General features: G+C 50.9%; 1 protein-coding gene across 1 annotated transcript; it reads right to left on the bottom strand.

The window, feature by feature from the left end:
• Window positions 1-401: 401 nt before the first annotated feature.
• On the bottom strand, window positions 402-12,220 carry PTGER2 (prostaglandin E receptor 2). Its single transcript, XM_066624383.1, has 2 exons — window positions 11,417-12,220; window positions 402-702 (listed from the first exon to the last, which is right to left on the bottom strand). The coding sequence occupies exons 1-2, from the start codon at window positions 12,218-12,220 to the stop codon at window positions 457-459; spliced, it is 1,050 nt and encodes a 349-aa protein (XP_066480480.1). The 3' UTR covers window positions 402-456.
• Between the last annotated feature and the right edge of the window lie 3,525 nt (window positions 12,221-15,745).

The following is a 15,745-nucleotide window of genomic DNA, read 5'->3' as shown; positions in this document are numbered from 1 at the left end:
AATAACAGCTTCAAATGTTCTCATAAGGCACCATAAAGGCATATGGATTTGGTCTCTTTGATAATCAATTAAATACAGTTCTACTGATATGGATATATATATATAACCTGTAGTTATGGCAAAAGCAGAAGGGGTGGGAGAACTCTGGTATTTGGCTCCACACTTTAACCTTTGGCATAAAGGTCCAATGACATCATCAGCAGTACATGGATCCCAGAGTTCAGGAGGGAGAAGGAACCAGTCCTGATGGTGGCAGCTTGGTTTGGGGACTGCTTGGAAAATGGAGCTACTTCAGCTGATGCTCCCAGATGCCCCTCCCTGTCCAAAATGCAGCACAGATGAGGATCTAACAAGATGTGGTCCAAAGGTGCAAAATTCCAGTTGTGTATCTGCAACACCCTGAAAGAGCCCCTGTACCCAAGGACTGCCAGGCACCACCTCCAGAAGAGTAGCGGTCTATGGATTGCAGCAGTCCCCCTGCTTGGCGGGCTGTGTGTTGGCAAGGGGAGGTATATCCCTGATGTGAGCCTGGGGCTTCAGAGGGACCCGGCAGCAGAGCACAGAACGAATCAGCCGCAGGACGGGTGGCCGCAGGATGATAAAGACCCAGGGGTCGATGATGGAGTTGATGGACAGCAGCCGCATTGCCTGGAGGTCCGCCTTGTAATCTCCTTCCTGGACAAGATTCATGAAGGTACGGACCTGGAATGAAAAGCGAGTGTAACATTTGTTTGCACTTATGTCAAGGACTTCTTATGATGGAATCTTTACAACCGCTCTAGAAAGTAGGTCAGTATCATGATCACCATACTGCAGATGGTTGGCAACCTTCAGTCTCAAAAGACTACTGTATAAGCCTACAGCACCCAGTATTCCCAGGCGGTCTCCCATCCAAGTACTAACCAGGCCTGACCCTGCTTAACTTACAAGATCCCTGCACCATACTGCAGATGGAGAAGACTGAAGCAGAGAAGGAGTGGCTTGCTTGAGGGCACTCTCTGAGTTCATGAGCAGAACCAAGATGCCAACAGAGGAAGCCCAGATTCACAGCTCACAGAGCGATTCTGTGCATGTCTGAGTCTCTAAGGGCCCAATCCTGCCCAACTTTCCAGTACTGGTGCAACTGCAATACAGCCCGGAGGGAACAAATGTTCCCATACGTTGAGGATGCCTCTGACTGCCTCCCCACCACAGGATGCAGAGCATGCCCCATTGGGCACTGGCACTGGAAAATTAAATAGGATTGGGCCCTTAAACTGCAATCCTATGCACCCTTTCCTGGGAGTAAGCTCCACTGAATACAACTTCTGAGTAAATGTGCACAGGGTTGTGCTGTTAGGCATTATGGGACAAACGACAAATTAGTCCCCTGCTAATTGGGTAAGAGGCACTTTTTCAAGTGGGTGCTCCTCTTTTATTTAGCAGGGGGAGAGTAACTGGCCCACCTCACCCCAGCAGTGTCTTTTCGAGTGGCTGTCTGCTGGTGTTCTTTTTGCATCTTTTTAGATTGTGAGCCCTTTTGGGACAGGGAGCCATTAGTTATTTGATTTTTCTCTGTAAACTGCTTTGTAAACTTTTAGTTGAAAAGCGGTATATAAATACTGTTAATAATTAATAATAATAAACGACACATTCAGTTAGGGTTTCGATGTGCTGGTTTCCTTCTGGGTTTTGATATTGTGAATTTGCCACTGCTGTTTTTGACCATTTCATTATTTTAGCTGTGTTCTTACTGTGTAAGCACATGAGAAGAGCTCCACTGGATCAGTCCAGCTTCCTGTATCTCACAGTGGCCTACCAGATGCCTCAGGGAGCACTCAAGGCACCCTTGCATCTGACATTCAGAGATAGGCTACCTCTAAAAAATCATGTGGCAAGGAGTTCCAGTTTAATTATGCGCCGGATCCCAAAGGATCTCCTCTATGGAGAATTCGTGCAAGGAAAGCGCCCTACAGGTAGATCACAGCTGCGATACAAGGACATCTGCAAGAGGGATCTGAAGGCCTTAGGGATGGACCTCAACAAGTGGGAAACCCTGGCCTCTGAGCGGCCCGCTTGGAGGCAGGCTGTGCAGCATGGCCTTTCCCAGTTTGAAGAGACACTTGGCCAACAGTCTGAGGCTAAGAGGCAAAGAAGGAAGGCCCATAGTCAGGGAGACAGACCAGGAACAGACTGCACTTGCTCCCAGTGTGGAAGGGATTGTCATTCCCAAATCGGCCTTTTCAGCCACACTAGACGCTGTTCCAGAACCACCATTCAAAGTGCGATACCAGAGTCTTTCGAGACTGAAGGATGCCAACAATAAACAATAAGGGTGAAGAAATATTTCCTTTTGTTTGTTCTAACTCTCCCACCTGTCAATTTTAGTGGATGTCTCCTGGTCCTGGGGTTGTGTGAGAAGGAAAAGAATTTTCCTCTATCCACTCTATTCATGTATGCTTTCTGGATATTGGTCAAATATTCTGAATGTCCTTTCTGTATCCTTTCTGGATGCAATATTTTAAAATAAATAACACAGGCTATCACACATTTTGCTTCCTTAAACGGCATATTTGGGGTGCTGATTCCAAAAATTGGCGTCCATTTTGCCCTTTCACATCTACTTTTGAAGTCACGGCATAGCCTCTTTAGTGAATGGTTCAAGCAGCTTCCTCATGAGAAAGCCTACACCATGGCTTCCTCATAAGGAAGCTGTTTGAACCATTCACAAATGAGGCTATACTATATCTCCAAAACTAGAATTGATAGGGCAAAATGGATGCCATTTTTGGAATCGGCACCCCAAATTCATATCAAGAGACACCATAAAGTTTGGGAAAAACTTTTCTGACCCTCAGTTTTGTAGGCCTGTGTAATCCTCAGATAAGCTAGTAGCTATTGGAATAAAGAAACAAGCAGAAAGAGATAAATGTGGGCTGAGAGCAGGAAATGGGGGAACCAGCACCTTACACTGGACAAAAGTGATGCCATTGAAAATGTTACACCCCCCCCCCCAAGAGGCCTATAACATGTGGGATCACACACCCCAAGCCCTAACAAGGGCACACCATGCATGGGGTATGTGTAGGAAGGAAGAAGCAGAACAAGGCATGATAGGAGGATGTTAAAAGAAAAAGGGCTAAAAACTGGGGTTGTCCCCCAATGAAAGAAACATCAGTCATGTGCCTGTGACCTTTCAGAAGGACTGCCCAGCAACCATGTCGCCACCTCATCAGGACAGAGCTTGGATGTAGCAGCCTGCATCCAGCCCATTGCTAATTCCAGGTTTACATCTTTTGCTGCTTGGGAGAAGGGGGAAAAAGGAGGCAGTGAAGGGAAATTGACGTAGACAGGCAGGCAAAACCACAGACACAGCTTCACCTGGGAACGTGAGCCAGACCCGGAGCCATTTCCTGTGTTCTGCTCAACATGCAGAAGGCTCTTGCACCAAAACCTAATTAAGGCACTGATTTTTCAGGGTGATTATAAAAGCTCTTCCTGGACTCGGAGCTGTGTGCAGGAGGTCGCTATCTTTTCATCTTGGCTCAGCAGATGTAGGGCTTCAAAAGTGGCTCGGTCTGTAGTTACTGCTCAGTTCAGATTCAACACCCCAAACGTGCTACTTCCTGAAAGCCTTCTTTCCTCCCACCCAAGGCAGGTTTTGACAACTCTCCCAAGGCAAATAAGCCAGAAAGAATGTCTGCAGGCTGCCCTTATCCCTTTGGGAGGGGGGAGCCATTCAGGAGTAATAATTTCACTCACACACATGGAGAGACAGGGAGGGACTGTCTTGGGTTCATCCAGATGACTCCACCCCCATTTTACAATGAGTATTAAGGGCCAGATCCTATGCCAGGGCAGCGCTGGCGGTCTGTGCACTGCCCCAGCAATGGCTGTTGCAAAAATACCATAAGGCACTTTGCAGTGGCCGGGAGAGGAATGGTGCAGCAGAGGCCACTGCCAATTGGTGCTGGGCCTCTGTGCCAGTCGGATGGATGGTGGGAGCCTGCAGTGATGAGCTGGCCGCTGAGGAACAGGGAGGTGTTCCAGGGTGGGGGGCAGGAAGGCGAGGGGGGCAAACCTAAGTGGGGAAGAAGAGCCCAGGAGGGGGTCAGGGATGGCGGCAGAGGCCACCAAATTCTATTCCCCCTCCCGCACCTGAGTGCCCTACTCAAATCTGCACCAGCAATTGAGCTCATGCAGATCTGAGTAGCCCCATAGGGACTACCTGGTCCTGACACAGGGTCTGTCTGTTGGCAACCTTCAGTCTCAAAAGACTCTGGTATCGCGCTCTGAAAGGTGGTTCTGGCACAGCGTCTAGTGTGGCTGAAAAGGCCAATTCGGAAGTGGCAATCCCTTCCACACTGGGAGCAAGTGCAGTCTGTCCCTGGTCTGTCTCCCTGGCTATGGGACTTCCTTCTTTGCCTCTTTTCCTCAGTCTGTTGGGCAAGTGCCTCTTCAAACTGGGAAAGGCCATGCTGCACAGCCTGCCTCCAAGCGGGCCGCTCAGAGGCCAGGGTTTCCCATTTGTTGAGGTCCACTCCTAAGGCCTTCAGATCCCTCTTGCAGATGTCCTTGTATTGCAGCTGTGGTCTACCTGTAGGGTGCTTTCCTTGCACGAGTTCTCCATAGAGGAGATCTTCTGGGATCCGGCCAAATCTGTACTGCAGCGAGTCATGGACTCTTCGCTCACAACAGGAGAGGAAACTGAACGCTTTCCACATGCGCTGCCTCCGATGCATCCTCGGCATCACCTGGCAGGACAAAGTTCCAAACAACACAGTCCTGGAACGAGCTGGAATCCCTAGCAAGTATGCACTGCTGAAACAGAGACGCCTGCATTGGCTTGGTCATGTCGTGAGAATGGATGATGGCCGGATCCCAAAGGATCTCCTCTATGACACAGGGTAAGGGAACCAATATTCCCTGACCCTGAAGAGACCTCCAGCTGGTTCATTATCCCTGCAGATACAGCAGTGGTCATTTTGTTGCTGCTGTACCATGATGCTGGCAGCCAGCATAGGACTGGGCTGAAGAGTATCGCTAGAATTAGGGCTAGTGGCATGATGCCTTGTCCCATGGGAACAGATGTGCTGTGTAGGGAAACAGCAGTACAGAGCTGTGCACGCCAGAGATGGTCTCCAGAGCACCACTACGCAATCCTTTCCCTCATCTCTCAAGCCGGCCCTACACTGCGTCAAACGCACTGCAACAATATGGGAAGCAGAAGGTCTTTGTGCACACCTACCCCATGGGGGGAGAGAGAATTTGCAGGAAGCTGATCCAAGCAGGGTGTTTAGCACACACTGTACTTAAAAAAACACTGAAATTCTGCATCCAGAAAATCTACGTTGTGCTCTATGAAAAGCTGAATTCTGCAATCAGATGGAGCACGTGTTCTTATTCTGCACCATTTAGTGCTGTGTTCTCCAACCTGTGGGTTGTGCCACCAAGGGGGTGCAAAGCTTCATTGGGGGGGGGGGTCGCAGCAACCTTTCAAAGCTTGCCTCTTAAATGAACAAAAATGGCTCAAGCTTCACTCTCACTTATTTTACACAATTATCCACGACGGGGGCAGGGGGTAGGGAGACAGGTCCTGGGAAGGGGATGAGATTGGCGGTAGGCCCCCAGTCCCATACTTTATGTACGCACATACAGGTGGGGCCTCAGTATTCATGAGAGATCCATTCTTGGACCCCCACCCTCACCCCATGAATACTGAAAACTGCAGACAATGAAATCCGTGGGTTTTGGCCCCTTAAACACTCCAAAGGTGACCGGAGCTGTGCTCCAGTCACCTCCAGAGGGCTTTCTGAAACCTGCAGAGGCCATGCACATCCGCTCACAGCCTCTGCGGACTTCAGAATGGCCCATACAGGCGAAAAGACACTATTTCTTGTTTCCCAAGGGAAAGTGGAAGTGATTCCCTGGAGGGCTTCCTTGGGTCTCAGAATGCCTTAAAAAGCATTAAAATGTCACTTGAAACCAAAAGTCGCTTTTTTAGGCTCTTCGGGCTATTCTGAAGCCCAGAGACCACGTGCGGCTTAACGTGGCCTCTGCGGGCTTCAGAAAGTCCTCCGGAGGTGACTGGAGCACAGTGCCGGTTGCCTTCGGAGGGTTCAGGTGAGGCTGAGTCCAGGGCACCCGTGCTGAGCCAGATCCACAGATGTAAAATCAACAGATAAGCAGGCTCTACCTGTATGTACGTATTTGGGTCACGACCTGGAAAAGACTGAATAGTAGTGATTTAGGGCCCAATCCTGAACACACCCAGCGCCAGTGCTGTGTCTTAGCACCAGTGCTAGGTGCCGTAAATATGAGTAGGGAGCATAGGGAGTGCTGGCCCTGGGCACCAGTCAGGTGCCAGGTCTGGTGTCGGCAGGAGGAAGACACGTTGCCACCAGGGGAGGGTGGAACAAGGGTGGGGCAGCAGGAGGAACTGGGGCAGGAGGGGCGTGGGACTAGTGGAGCTCTGCTCCACCTTATCCTGAATTCTGTATTGGACTGAAAAGCCTAACATAGAGTCTCTCAAATCTGCTCTGGCAAAACAGCCGGTGCAGACTTGGGAAGCCCCACTGAGGGGCTTGAGGCTTTCCCCAGGGGACTTTTGTTCCCTTCCCCCGAGGAGGCTCTCGTCGGCTTCCTGGTGCTCACTGGACACAGCGGTAGCTGCTTTGGTACTGCTGCTCCAGAATTGGGCTGCTCGTCCTCAACTTAAGCCAGATAAAACAGTGGTGCTGCCATTCAACAGGAGAGCTGATCCAGGGGAGGTCACCCTGCTATCGCTGGAGTAGTTCTTCTCCTAAAAGAGCCAGCACATGACTGAGGAGTGCTCCTGGATCTGACCAGCACTTCCCCAAGTGGGCAGGTGGCAACTGGGGCTGAGGGTGCCTTTGTTCTGCTTCAGATGGTGCACAACAGTAGCTCTTCCTCAGGAAAGCAGGCCACAGGCACTTGTGCTCTGGTCACTCTTGCAATGTGGGGCTGCTTTTGAGGAGCATTTGGAAGTGGAACCTGCTTTTGGATGCTGCAGAATTCTGAAATCACTCCCAACCTGCAGGAGCTACACTGGGTTCATTTCAAGGAGCTGGTTGCTACAGTTGTGGTCCTCAGTCCCCAAGAACCACCTTTGCCCTTCCCTGTCTGCTAAGGTCTTTGGGGGATGCTCTGCTCTAAGTGCTGTCATTGAGTGAGGCTTGGGTGGTAGACGTACAGCCCCTATACAGGGAACTCCCTGCCTCGCGGATTTCACAAGTTTCCCTCTCTCTTTGCTTTTAAAAAAGCTCTTAAGAGGCACTGGTTCTGCCAGGCTTTTGAGTTGGGAAGCTGAGTGGTTCCTGGGTCTGCTGCTGTTGAAATGCTGTATTTTGATCAGTCTCTGTTTCTTAAATGGCCAAAATGTGTTTTTATTGTTTTGTTTTATACTCAGTTTAGATACTTTGAGACTATTCAGCGAAAGGCAAAATAGAAATAAATGTATAAATAAACACATAAGTAAATAAAATGTTTTGTATTTTGCATAATTTCTTATGGTTTTTCTCATTGTGGGGGGAGAGAATCAGCTGTGCAGGGCACTGCAGCTCTGATTCCAGTGAAGAGAAATAGGACTTTACCACCCCTTCTGCCCCTGGATCTTTTTGCATATGAAGCCCCATATGCTTCCATCTGAGTTTAGTACCCATAAGGACTGGCCACTTGATTTTCTTTTCAACGAAAGCAGAGATTCCAGGAAGCAGAATTCAGTAATACGATCTTTGTGGCATTCTGTTCTCACAAAATCATGGTATTCACCCAGTCCTAAAAGTAATGTGTGTACCTGAGAAACTTCTCACAGGCCACTCCCCCTCCATCATGGGAGGATGGTTACTACCCTCTACAGGTGTAACCAGTCTCCAGTACCAAGAGTCTTGATCGAGACTGGCTTAGATGGCTGTGAAAGGATTCAACAGATTTGTGAAGGAGGAAGAGTGGTCCACTGATGGGTACTAGTGAAGAATATGAGTTGCCAGGGAACAATGGCAGGAGAGGGTACCATCATCCTTCATCCTGCTTCCTAAGGGCATTTGGTTGGCCACAGTGGGAGAAGGAGGATGCGGGACAAGGTGGATTCAGCAGGGCTGCCCTCAGGTTCTTAATACCCTGCAGTGAAAATTCAGGAACTCCTCCCAATCCAGAAAAGGCCATAGGAGGGCAGTGATCCTTTTCTAAGAATCAATCCATCATGGCCTCCATAAGAACATAAGAAGAACCACGCTGGATCAGGCCATAGGCCCATCTAGTCCAGCTTACTGTATCTCACAGTGGCCCACCAAATGCCCCAGGGAGCACACCAGATAACAAGAGACCTCATCCTGGTGCCCTCCCTTGCATCTGGCATTCTGACGGAGCCCATTTCTAAAATCAGGAGGTTGCGCATACACAGCATGACTTGTACCCCGTAATGGATTTTTCCTCCAGAAGCTTGTCCCCACCTGTTCCTTCCCAGGCTCTCTGCCTTTAAGCCAGATGGGAAAATGTAAACTGGGACTGGGAGCAAAGATATTTAAGTACACTTAAGACCATTTGGCAACAAATGCTAGGATGACTCTCCGCATCCATGGGAATCCGCCTGAGTCCATTTTTCACTTTTCACCCTCTGGGCATGTTTTAAGCCATTTGCTGCTAGGAGCTGGTATAGACATTTGCCAAGGCAGCTAAACTACAATCTGGTTTTGGGGTGCAGGGAAAAAGCCAATTTTCAGGGTGAAAGGACACACTAACATCTGGCAAATTTTGAGGTTACTTCCCCCAACTCCAGAAACAGACAACAGATTTGAGGAGTGTCCTCAGGAGGCTCTGGTTGTTAGCAGCGGAAAAGTGGGGAGGTGCTTCCCCCTTTCTGTCCCGGCAGCTTTATTTACTCAAAATTGCCCCCCTTCCACTGCTTGGTTCTCTAGAAGGGAGCAACATACCGGTCCCCCATCTCTTACTCTATGGGAGAAAAGCCGCATGCATTTTGTGAGGAAAAAATAGCTGGCAAGGAAAGGGTGAAAGCACAAAGCCTCGCAAAACCAGGTGGAAGGGCCACTCAGTCCTGTGTCCTCCTCCCCACAGCGGCCACTCAGTTGCCTCTAAGAAGTCCACGAGCAGGAGAGTAAGGAGGACTGCTCTCCTGCCACTGGTCTCCTGTGGCTGGGATTCAGAGGCAGGCTGCAGCTGGATCTGGAGGTGGCGCGTATCCATCATGACCAGTAGCCACTGGCAGACCTGCCCTCCATGACTTCTCCCCCAATCCTTCCCTCTGCAACTTGCACTGATGCAGTCATGCCATAGAGGCATCCTAGGGGGGGCATCAGGAAGCTTCCTGAAAGTAAGGGAACTTTTGTTTCTTTACCTCCAGATAAGCTCTCTGTTGCCCTATAGGTCTACTTGGATCTGCACCAGCTCTTTGGCTGGCACAAGTCCAAGTGGGTGGCACAAGCAAGGCTGGGTGGGGAGCAAAGGATATTAGCAGTGACTTTGCCACCAATAACTGCTCCCTGCTCACCCATGAAATGCCTCCCAATGGCCGCAGCCCTTGCTCTGATTCTCCCTCTCCAACCTGTAACTCCCCCTTCCTCCCTACCTACCACCCACCCCCTGTGCTAATCTACTGGTGCCAGGGGAGCCAGATAAGACACTGCCACATTGTCAGCACCACAATGCCAGAACCATGTCTCCTGATTCTAGCGTTGTGAGAGAAGAACTTCTCTTGATCCACTCTCTCCAAACCATGCCTAATTTTACAGGTCAAGCTAAAAAGCCCCAGAAGCCTTACCTAAAAAGGTGCTCCAGGCTTTGACCATTTTGGCTTCCCCCTTTTGTACTTTTTCAAGCTCTACAATACCCTGCTTGCAGAGTGGTGATTGGAACCGCGCCATAGATTTATAGAGGGGCACTATAATATTAGTAGTTTTATCTGGATCACTTTCTTAACTACCCCTAGTATGGAATCTGCTTTCTTCACTGCTACTGCACTTTGGGTCAATATTTTCAAAGAGCTGTTCAATGAACTAACCCAAGAGCTCTTTCCTGGTTTGTCACCAACAGCTCTGACTCCACCAACAGCTGTCACCAACAGCTCTGACAGTGTGTTACATGACATTGGGATTTTTTGCCTCAATGGCAACACTTAACACGTAAAATTGCCATTTGGTTGCCTATCCACCAAGACTGCAGAGATCTCTTTGGAACTCTTCACAATCCACTTTGGTTTTAACCACCCAGAACAATTTGGTGCCATCTGCAGACTCGGCCACCCCCCAACTACAGATCAATTATGAACAAGTTAAAAAATAATGGCCCCAAGACTGATATTTGACGATTTCCCATTTCTTACTCTCCTCCCCAGTAAGAATTGTCCACTATTCCTTTCTCCTTCTTGTTCTTCAACCAGCAATCAATTCAAAAAAGAACCTGTCCTCTTACTCCATGACTGCTAAGTTTACTTGAGAGCCTTTGATGATAGATTTCATCAAAAGCTTTCTGCAAGCCGAAGGGCAGAGTGTCAACTGCACAGCCTTCATCCACATACCTCCTGATACCCTCAAAGAACTCCAGGAGGTGAGTGAGGCAGGACTTATCTTTGTGGAAACTACAGGACTGCGCAGATTCCCAGTTTCTGATTCCTGTTTATTAGCTTCCTCCTCAGGGTGTTTTCCAATGACTGAATTTAGGTCAAAAGAAACGCTAAGAATTCCACCAATACCAAGGGATTCTGGCCTCTCTCCTAACGTCTTGTAAGGACTTGCTGTGGTTCCAGGCTGCCTGGCTATGGAAAGGCACTCTGCACACGCTTAGAGGAAATCCATACGTCAAGCTGATCCAGCTCTTGCTTCAATGGGATTTGTGAAGTGGCTGTCTAACCTTCATCTCACAAATGCCTCCCTTGCTCAGTTCTCTTCAGAAGTGATCCGACTCTTATCTAAGGGGGTGAGGCAGGCTCTGATTCAAGTGCTCCAAGCATCGTGCATGAAAGCTGCTCCTGTCTGCTATCTCATCTCTTATGTTATCCAGGGTGACGGTGGGGGGGGGGGGGGCGGCGGCGTTTGAAGCCTCAATCCAGCAACAGACGGGACAGGACAGGACCAATTCCAGGACGTGTGGACCTGTTACACAAGCCAAGGCTACTTCTGAGGAGGAGGTGGGGAGGCAGGCGAGGAAGAGTTCTTGTGCGCCTCACACAGCGGAGGCACTTTTTGAAGGACTCCAGCGGGGAGGCTCTGCCTCACCTGCCTCCACGCCCCGCGCCTCAGTGCTTTTTGCGGGCTCTGCCTGGCCTGCCCGCCGCACGTGCTGCTTCCGAGCACGTGCAGAGTGCTTTCCCCTCGCCACTTGGAGGGGCCCCAGCCGGACCTCAGTCCGAGGAGTGGGGCGCGCGGCGCCTTCCCCCGGAGTCCCTCCCAGGAGCGCCACTCACCGTGAAGGGCAGCGAGCAGCCGGCGAAGACGAGCGTCATGAGCGCCAGCAGCACCAGGTGGTCGAGCTCCTGCGCCACGGAGGGCGGCGGGCGGGCGGCGGGCGCGGGGCGGGCGCGCCGCATGCGCAGCAGGCAGGCGATGGCGCGCAGGTTGCAGAGCAGCACGGCCAGCACGAGCAGCAGCAGCAGCGCGGCGTAGAGCAGGGCGAAGGCGAGCGCGCGCCGGTCGCCCGCGCCGCCGGGGAAGTGGAGCTGCAGGAAGCACCAGGTGCCCGGGCAGTACTGCACGTAGCGGCCGAAGCCCAGCAGCGGCAGGGCGCAGAGCGCGGCGAAGAGCGCGTGCAGCGCCGGCAGCGCGGCCAGCGGCAGGAGGGCGGCGCGGCGGCCGCGCAGCAGGCGCGCGTAGCGGTAGGGCGCGCCCAGCGCCAGGCAGCGCTCCAGCGCCATCGCGCCCAGCGTGCCCGTGCCCGCCAGCCCGAAGAAGGCCATGGCGAAGGCGAAGGCGGCGCACAGCCGCCCGCCCGCCAGCGCCCGCAGCGCGCGCCCGCGCCCGTACGCCGCCAGCACGGCCGGGCTCAGCAGGCACGTGCCCAGCAGGTCCGTCAGCACCAGCGCCAGCGCCAGCCCCGGGAACGCCGACGGCCGCTCGCGCCGCGCCCGCCGCCGCGCGCGCGCCCGCAGCAGCAGCGCCAGCGCCGCCAGGTTGCCCAGCACGCCCGCCGCGAACATCAGCGCCGCCGCCAGCGCGCCCCCCTCGCCCGGCCGCAGCAGCAGCGCCTCGCGCTCCTCGCAGCCCTCCGACATCCCCGTCTGCACTGGCCCGGCGCGGCAGCGCCAGGCGGCGGCGCCCTCCCGCCGCCACTCCCCGGGGCGGGGCCGCAGCCTCCGCGCGCCCCTCGCACGCCGGGCGGGGTCCTGGGCTCCCTCCCGGCGGGGAGGCTCTGCCTCACCTGCCTCCCCACCCGCCGCACGTCCCTGCAGAGTAGGCAGCTCCTCCCTTGGCTCTCTCCCCAGCGGGGAGGCTCTGCCTCACCCGCCTCCCCACCCGCCGCACGTCCCTGGTCTGCCCGCTCCCGGAGAGGCTCTCCTTCCCCCCTTCTTTCTTTGCACTGTGTTAGCGTGCATTTGTTTTTATATCACTCGCTAAACCGAAATGAGATCATGAACGGATAAAAAGTTTGACAGGCCTCCGGGGTCAGGGAAGCGTCGTTTCCTTTCCTTTGCTACACAAACTGCTTTGTGAGTTTCTTTGGCTGCAGTCCTCACCACACTTTCCTGTGAGGAAGCCCCCTTGAACAAAATAGGACTCACTTCTGAGTAGACCTGGTTAGGATTGTGCCCTTTTTATATATGAAAAGAAGCGCACGTTAAGAGCTTCGGCAGTGACTCTGCCATATAAACCTTCATTCCTGAACAGCACATTTCTCCAGCCGCTGTTTTGACCTGCTTCTCGGGCTCCACTCCGCACATAACTGCACATAACTTGCAAACCCAGATTCACCCAGGGTTTTGCACCCTCAATGGTATATGATTGGATTATCTATCAAAGGTATATGATTGGATTATCTATCCAATCATAAAATGGCTTCCAATATCTTCTTTATCTTCATTCTTTCTGTTAATACATCCATTTCTGCAATTTCATAAATCTTATCTATTTTCTCTATTAGGAATATCTATAGATTTCCACAGTTGTGCACAATCCACAATTGTGCACACAATATTCTTGCCACTATGGGTATCGCGCTCTGAGAGGTGGTTTAATCTGTACAATAAGATATCTCTTTTGTAAGTCTTTAATTTCTGATACTGTATTTAGGAGGAATATTTCTGGTTTCAATGGTATTACAAAATTAAGTATCTCTTGTAACATTTTTTGTATCATTTTCCAATATTTCTAATACCCCTGCTAATTGGGTAAGAGGCACTTTTTCAAGTGGGTGCTCCTCTTTTTTTAGCAGGGGGACAGTAACTGGCCCACCTCACCCCAGCAGTGTCTATTCTAGTGGCTGTCTGCTGGTATTCTTTTGCATTTTTTTTTATTGTGAGCCCTTTTGGGACAGGGAGCCATTTAGTTATTTGATTTTTCTCTGTAAACCGCTTTGTGAATTTTTAGTTGAAAAGTGGTATATAGGTTGTTGGTAACCTTCAGTCTTGAAAGACTATGGTATCGTGCTCTGAAAGGTGGTTCTGGAACAGCGTCTAGTGTGGCTGAAAAGGCCAATTTGACAGTCCCTTCCACACCGGGAACAAGTGCAGTCTGTCCCTGGTCTGTCTCCCTGGCTATGGGTCTTCCTTCTTTGCCTCTTAGCCTCAGACTGTTGGCCAAGTGTCTCTTCAAACTGGGAAAGGCCATGCTGCACAGCCTGCCTCCAAGCGGGCCGCTCAGAGGCCAGGGTTTCCCACTTGTTGAGGTCCATCCCTAAGGCCTTCAGATCACTCTTGCAGATGTCCTTGTATTGCAGCTGTGGTCTACCTGTAGGGTGCTTTCCTTGCACGAGTTCTCCATAGAGGAGATCCTTTGGGATCCGCCCATCATCCATTCTCACGACATGACACAGGCGTCTCTGTTTCAGTAGTGAATACATGCTAGGGATTCCAGCTCGTTCCAGGACTGTATTGTTTGGAACTTTGTCCTGCCAGGTGATGCCGAGAATGCGTCAGAGGCAGCGCATGTGGAAACTGTTAATAATAATAATAATTATTATTATTAATTGCTTAGCTTTTTCACAAGTCCACCACATATGATAAAAAGTACCCTCACTGTGCTTACATTTCCAACACTTGTTTGATAAGGAAGTACAGATATCCTGATGACATCATCATCCGTAGGTTTTTTAAGTGTGCAAGCACTAGGGTGCTCAGGGACGTATCTATAAGGTCTGCCATGGAACCTAATGCTAATTTGCAAAAGGAACTTCCACTTACTCCTGGGACAATGTTAGTAGCTAACAATAGGGACTGTATTTAGGGAGTTAATTTTATCTTTTCTGCCCCCCCCCCCAAGCCAATCTGCAGATGTCACTAGTTTAGCAGCCTTGGGATTTTGTGTGCTTTGTTCATGAGTAGTTTCCCAGCTCCCTCTTCTGGTTACTGTATGTATCAAATTTGATCAGGATGTGCTGCTCCTGTTGAGTTCAGGCATTTCCTATCAGCCTTCTACTCGTGCTTTTCTCTAACTGCTTGACAGCCCCATTCTATCCTCCACCTTGTTATAGCACTTAGCCATGCCAACTTGCTGTGTATTACTTGCTGTGGGCGGGGCACTCGGACAGGCTGCAGGAGGCATTTCTCCTGGCAGACTGTAAGCCTATGCCTGGAGATACCTCTGGATGCCTGGAGGTACTCCTGTAAGTTGATGTTCTTGTATTTTAGTCAAATAAAGCTCTTTAATGACAAACTTGCATTAGACTTGCTTCATCCTCAGATCCAAAAGTGTCTCTAGCCCTGGTCCAGCAGCCCCAGGCAAAACATGCCCATTTGGCTGCTGACCCAGTAAAAAAGGAAAGCAGAGGTATGTGAGCACTAACCACTAGGTACTACTCTCCTTGACCTATGGCCTTCTCCAGCTCGATCCCTGACGGAAGGCTTTATAAAATGTTTAACTGCCGCAACACCATTCTTTTTTTCTAATCAAATATGAGAAGCTGGTGGATTTGGTTCCATAACCTGAGATCCATGCCTTCTTTAATTTTCTTCAAATTCAAGAAACTTCTCAACAAAAAACCTTCTTTGGGGCACAGAATGTAGCCAAAAGACAAACAATGAGGGGTTTAAGGCACATCTTCATTTCCTGAGAAACCTGTGGCGTGGTGGGACCCTGAGGAAAAGAGACACTTGGTTAGCCTGGTTAGAGTGGCAGAGGCAGAAAATGACCCAGCCTCTGGGCCAAGATTCAGAGACCTAGTTGCCTTAGGTAACAGTTTAAGAAATAGGTCCACCAGGAAAAACCTGTCCAGGTTATTCTCTGTGTTAGTGGCTTCCTCCCCCAAGAATTCTCCTTCCTCCTTAGAGCAGTAAATGGTGTGCTTCCTGGGACTCTGGCAAGGCAGGCTGTGCCTGGGGAATCTTGTCCTGGGGAAAAACAGCTGCCTCAGGGCCGTCTTAAAATCCTCCTCAGGCCGACCTCCAGCCGAACCAGCACTTTCCCCCAATGCCACGGAGAAAGGGAAGGCCTCTGTATATAGGAAGGCAGAGACTTCAGGAATGCCAACTGTCATGTCCCTGGAAGCCTTGAGGGAACCATGATGCATCAAATGGTGCCCTTAAGGTGCTCCTCAGCAAACACTGTGGAGAAAAGCTTGGGAGCGTGGGACAGGCTGGGTGCCA

This window comes from Tiliqua scincoides, chromosome 1, assembly GCF_035046505.1.
Source record: "Tiliqua scincoides isolate rTilSci1 chromosome 1, rTilSci1.hap2, whole genome shotgun sequence".
Taxonomy (NCBI): Eukaryota; Metazoa; Chordata; class Lepidosauria; order Squamata; family Scincidae; genus Tiliqua; species Tiliqua scincoides.
This window is presented reverse-complemented; position numbering and strand designations above follow the sequence as displayed.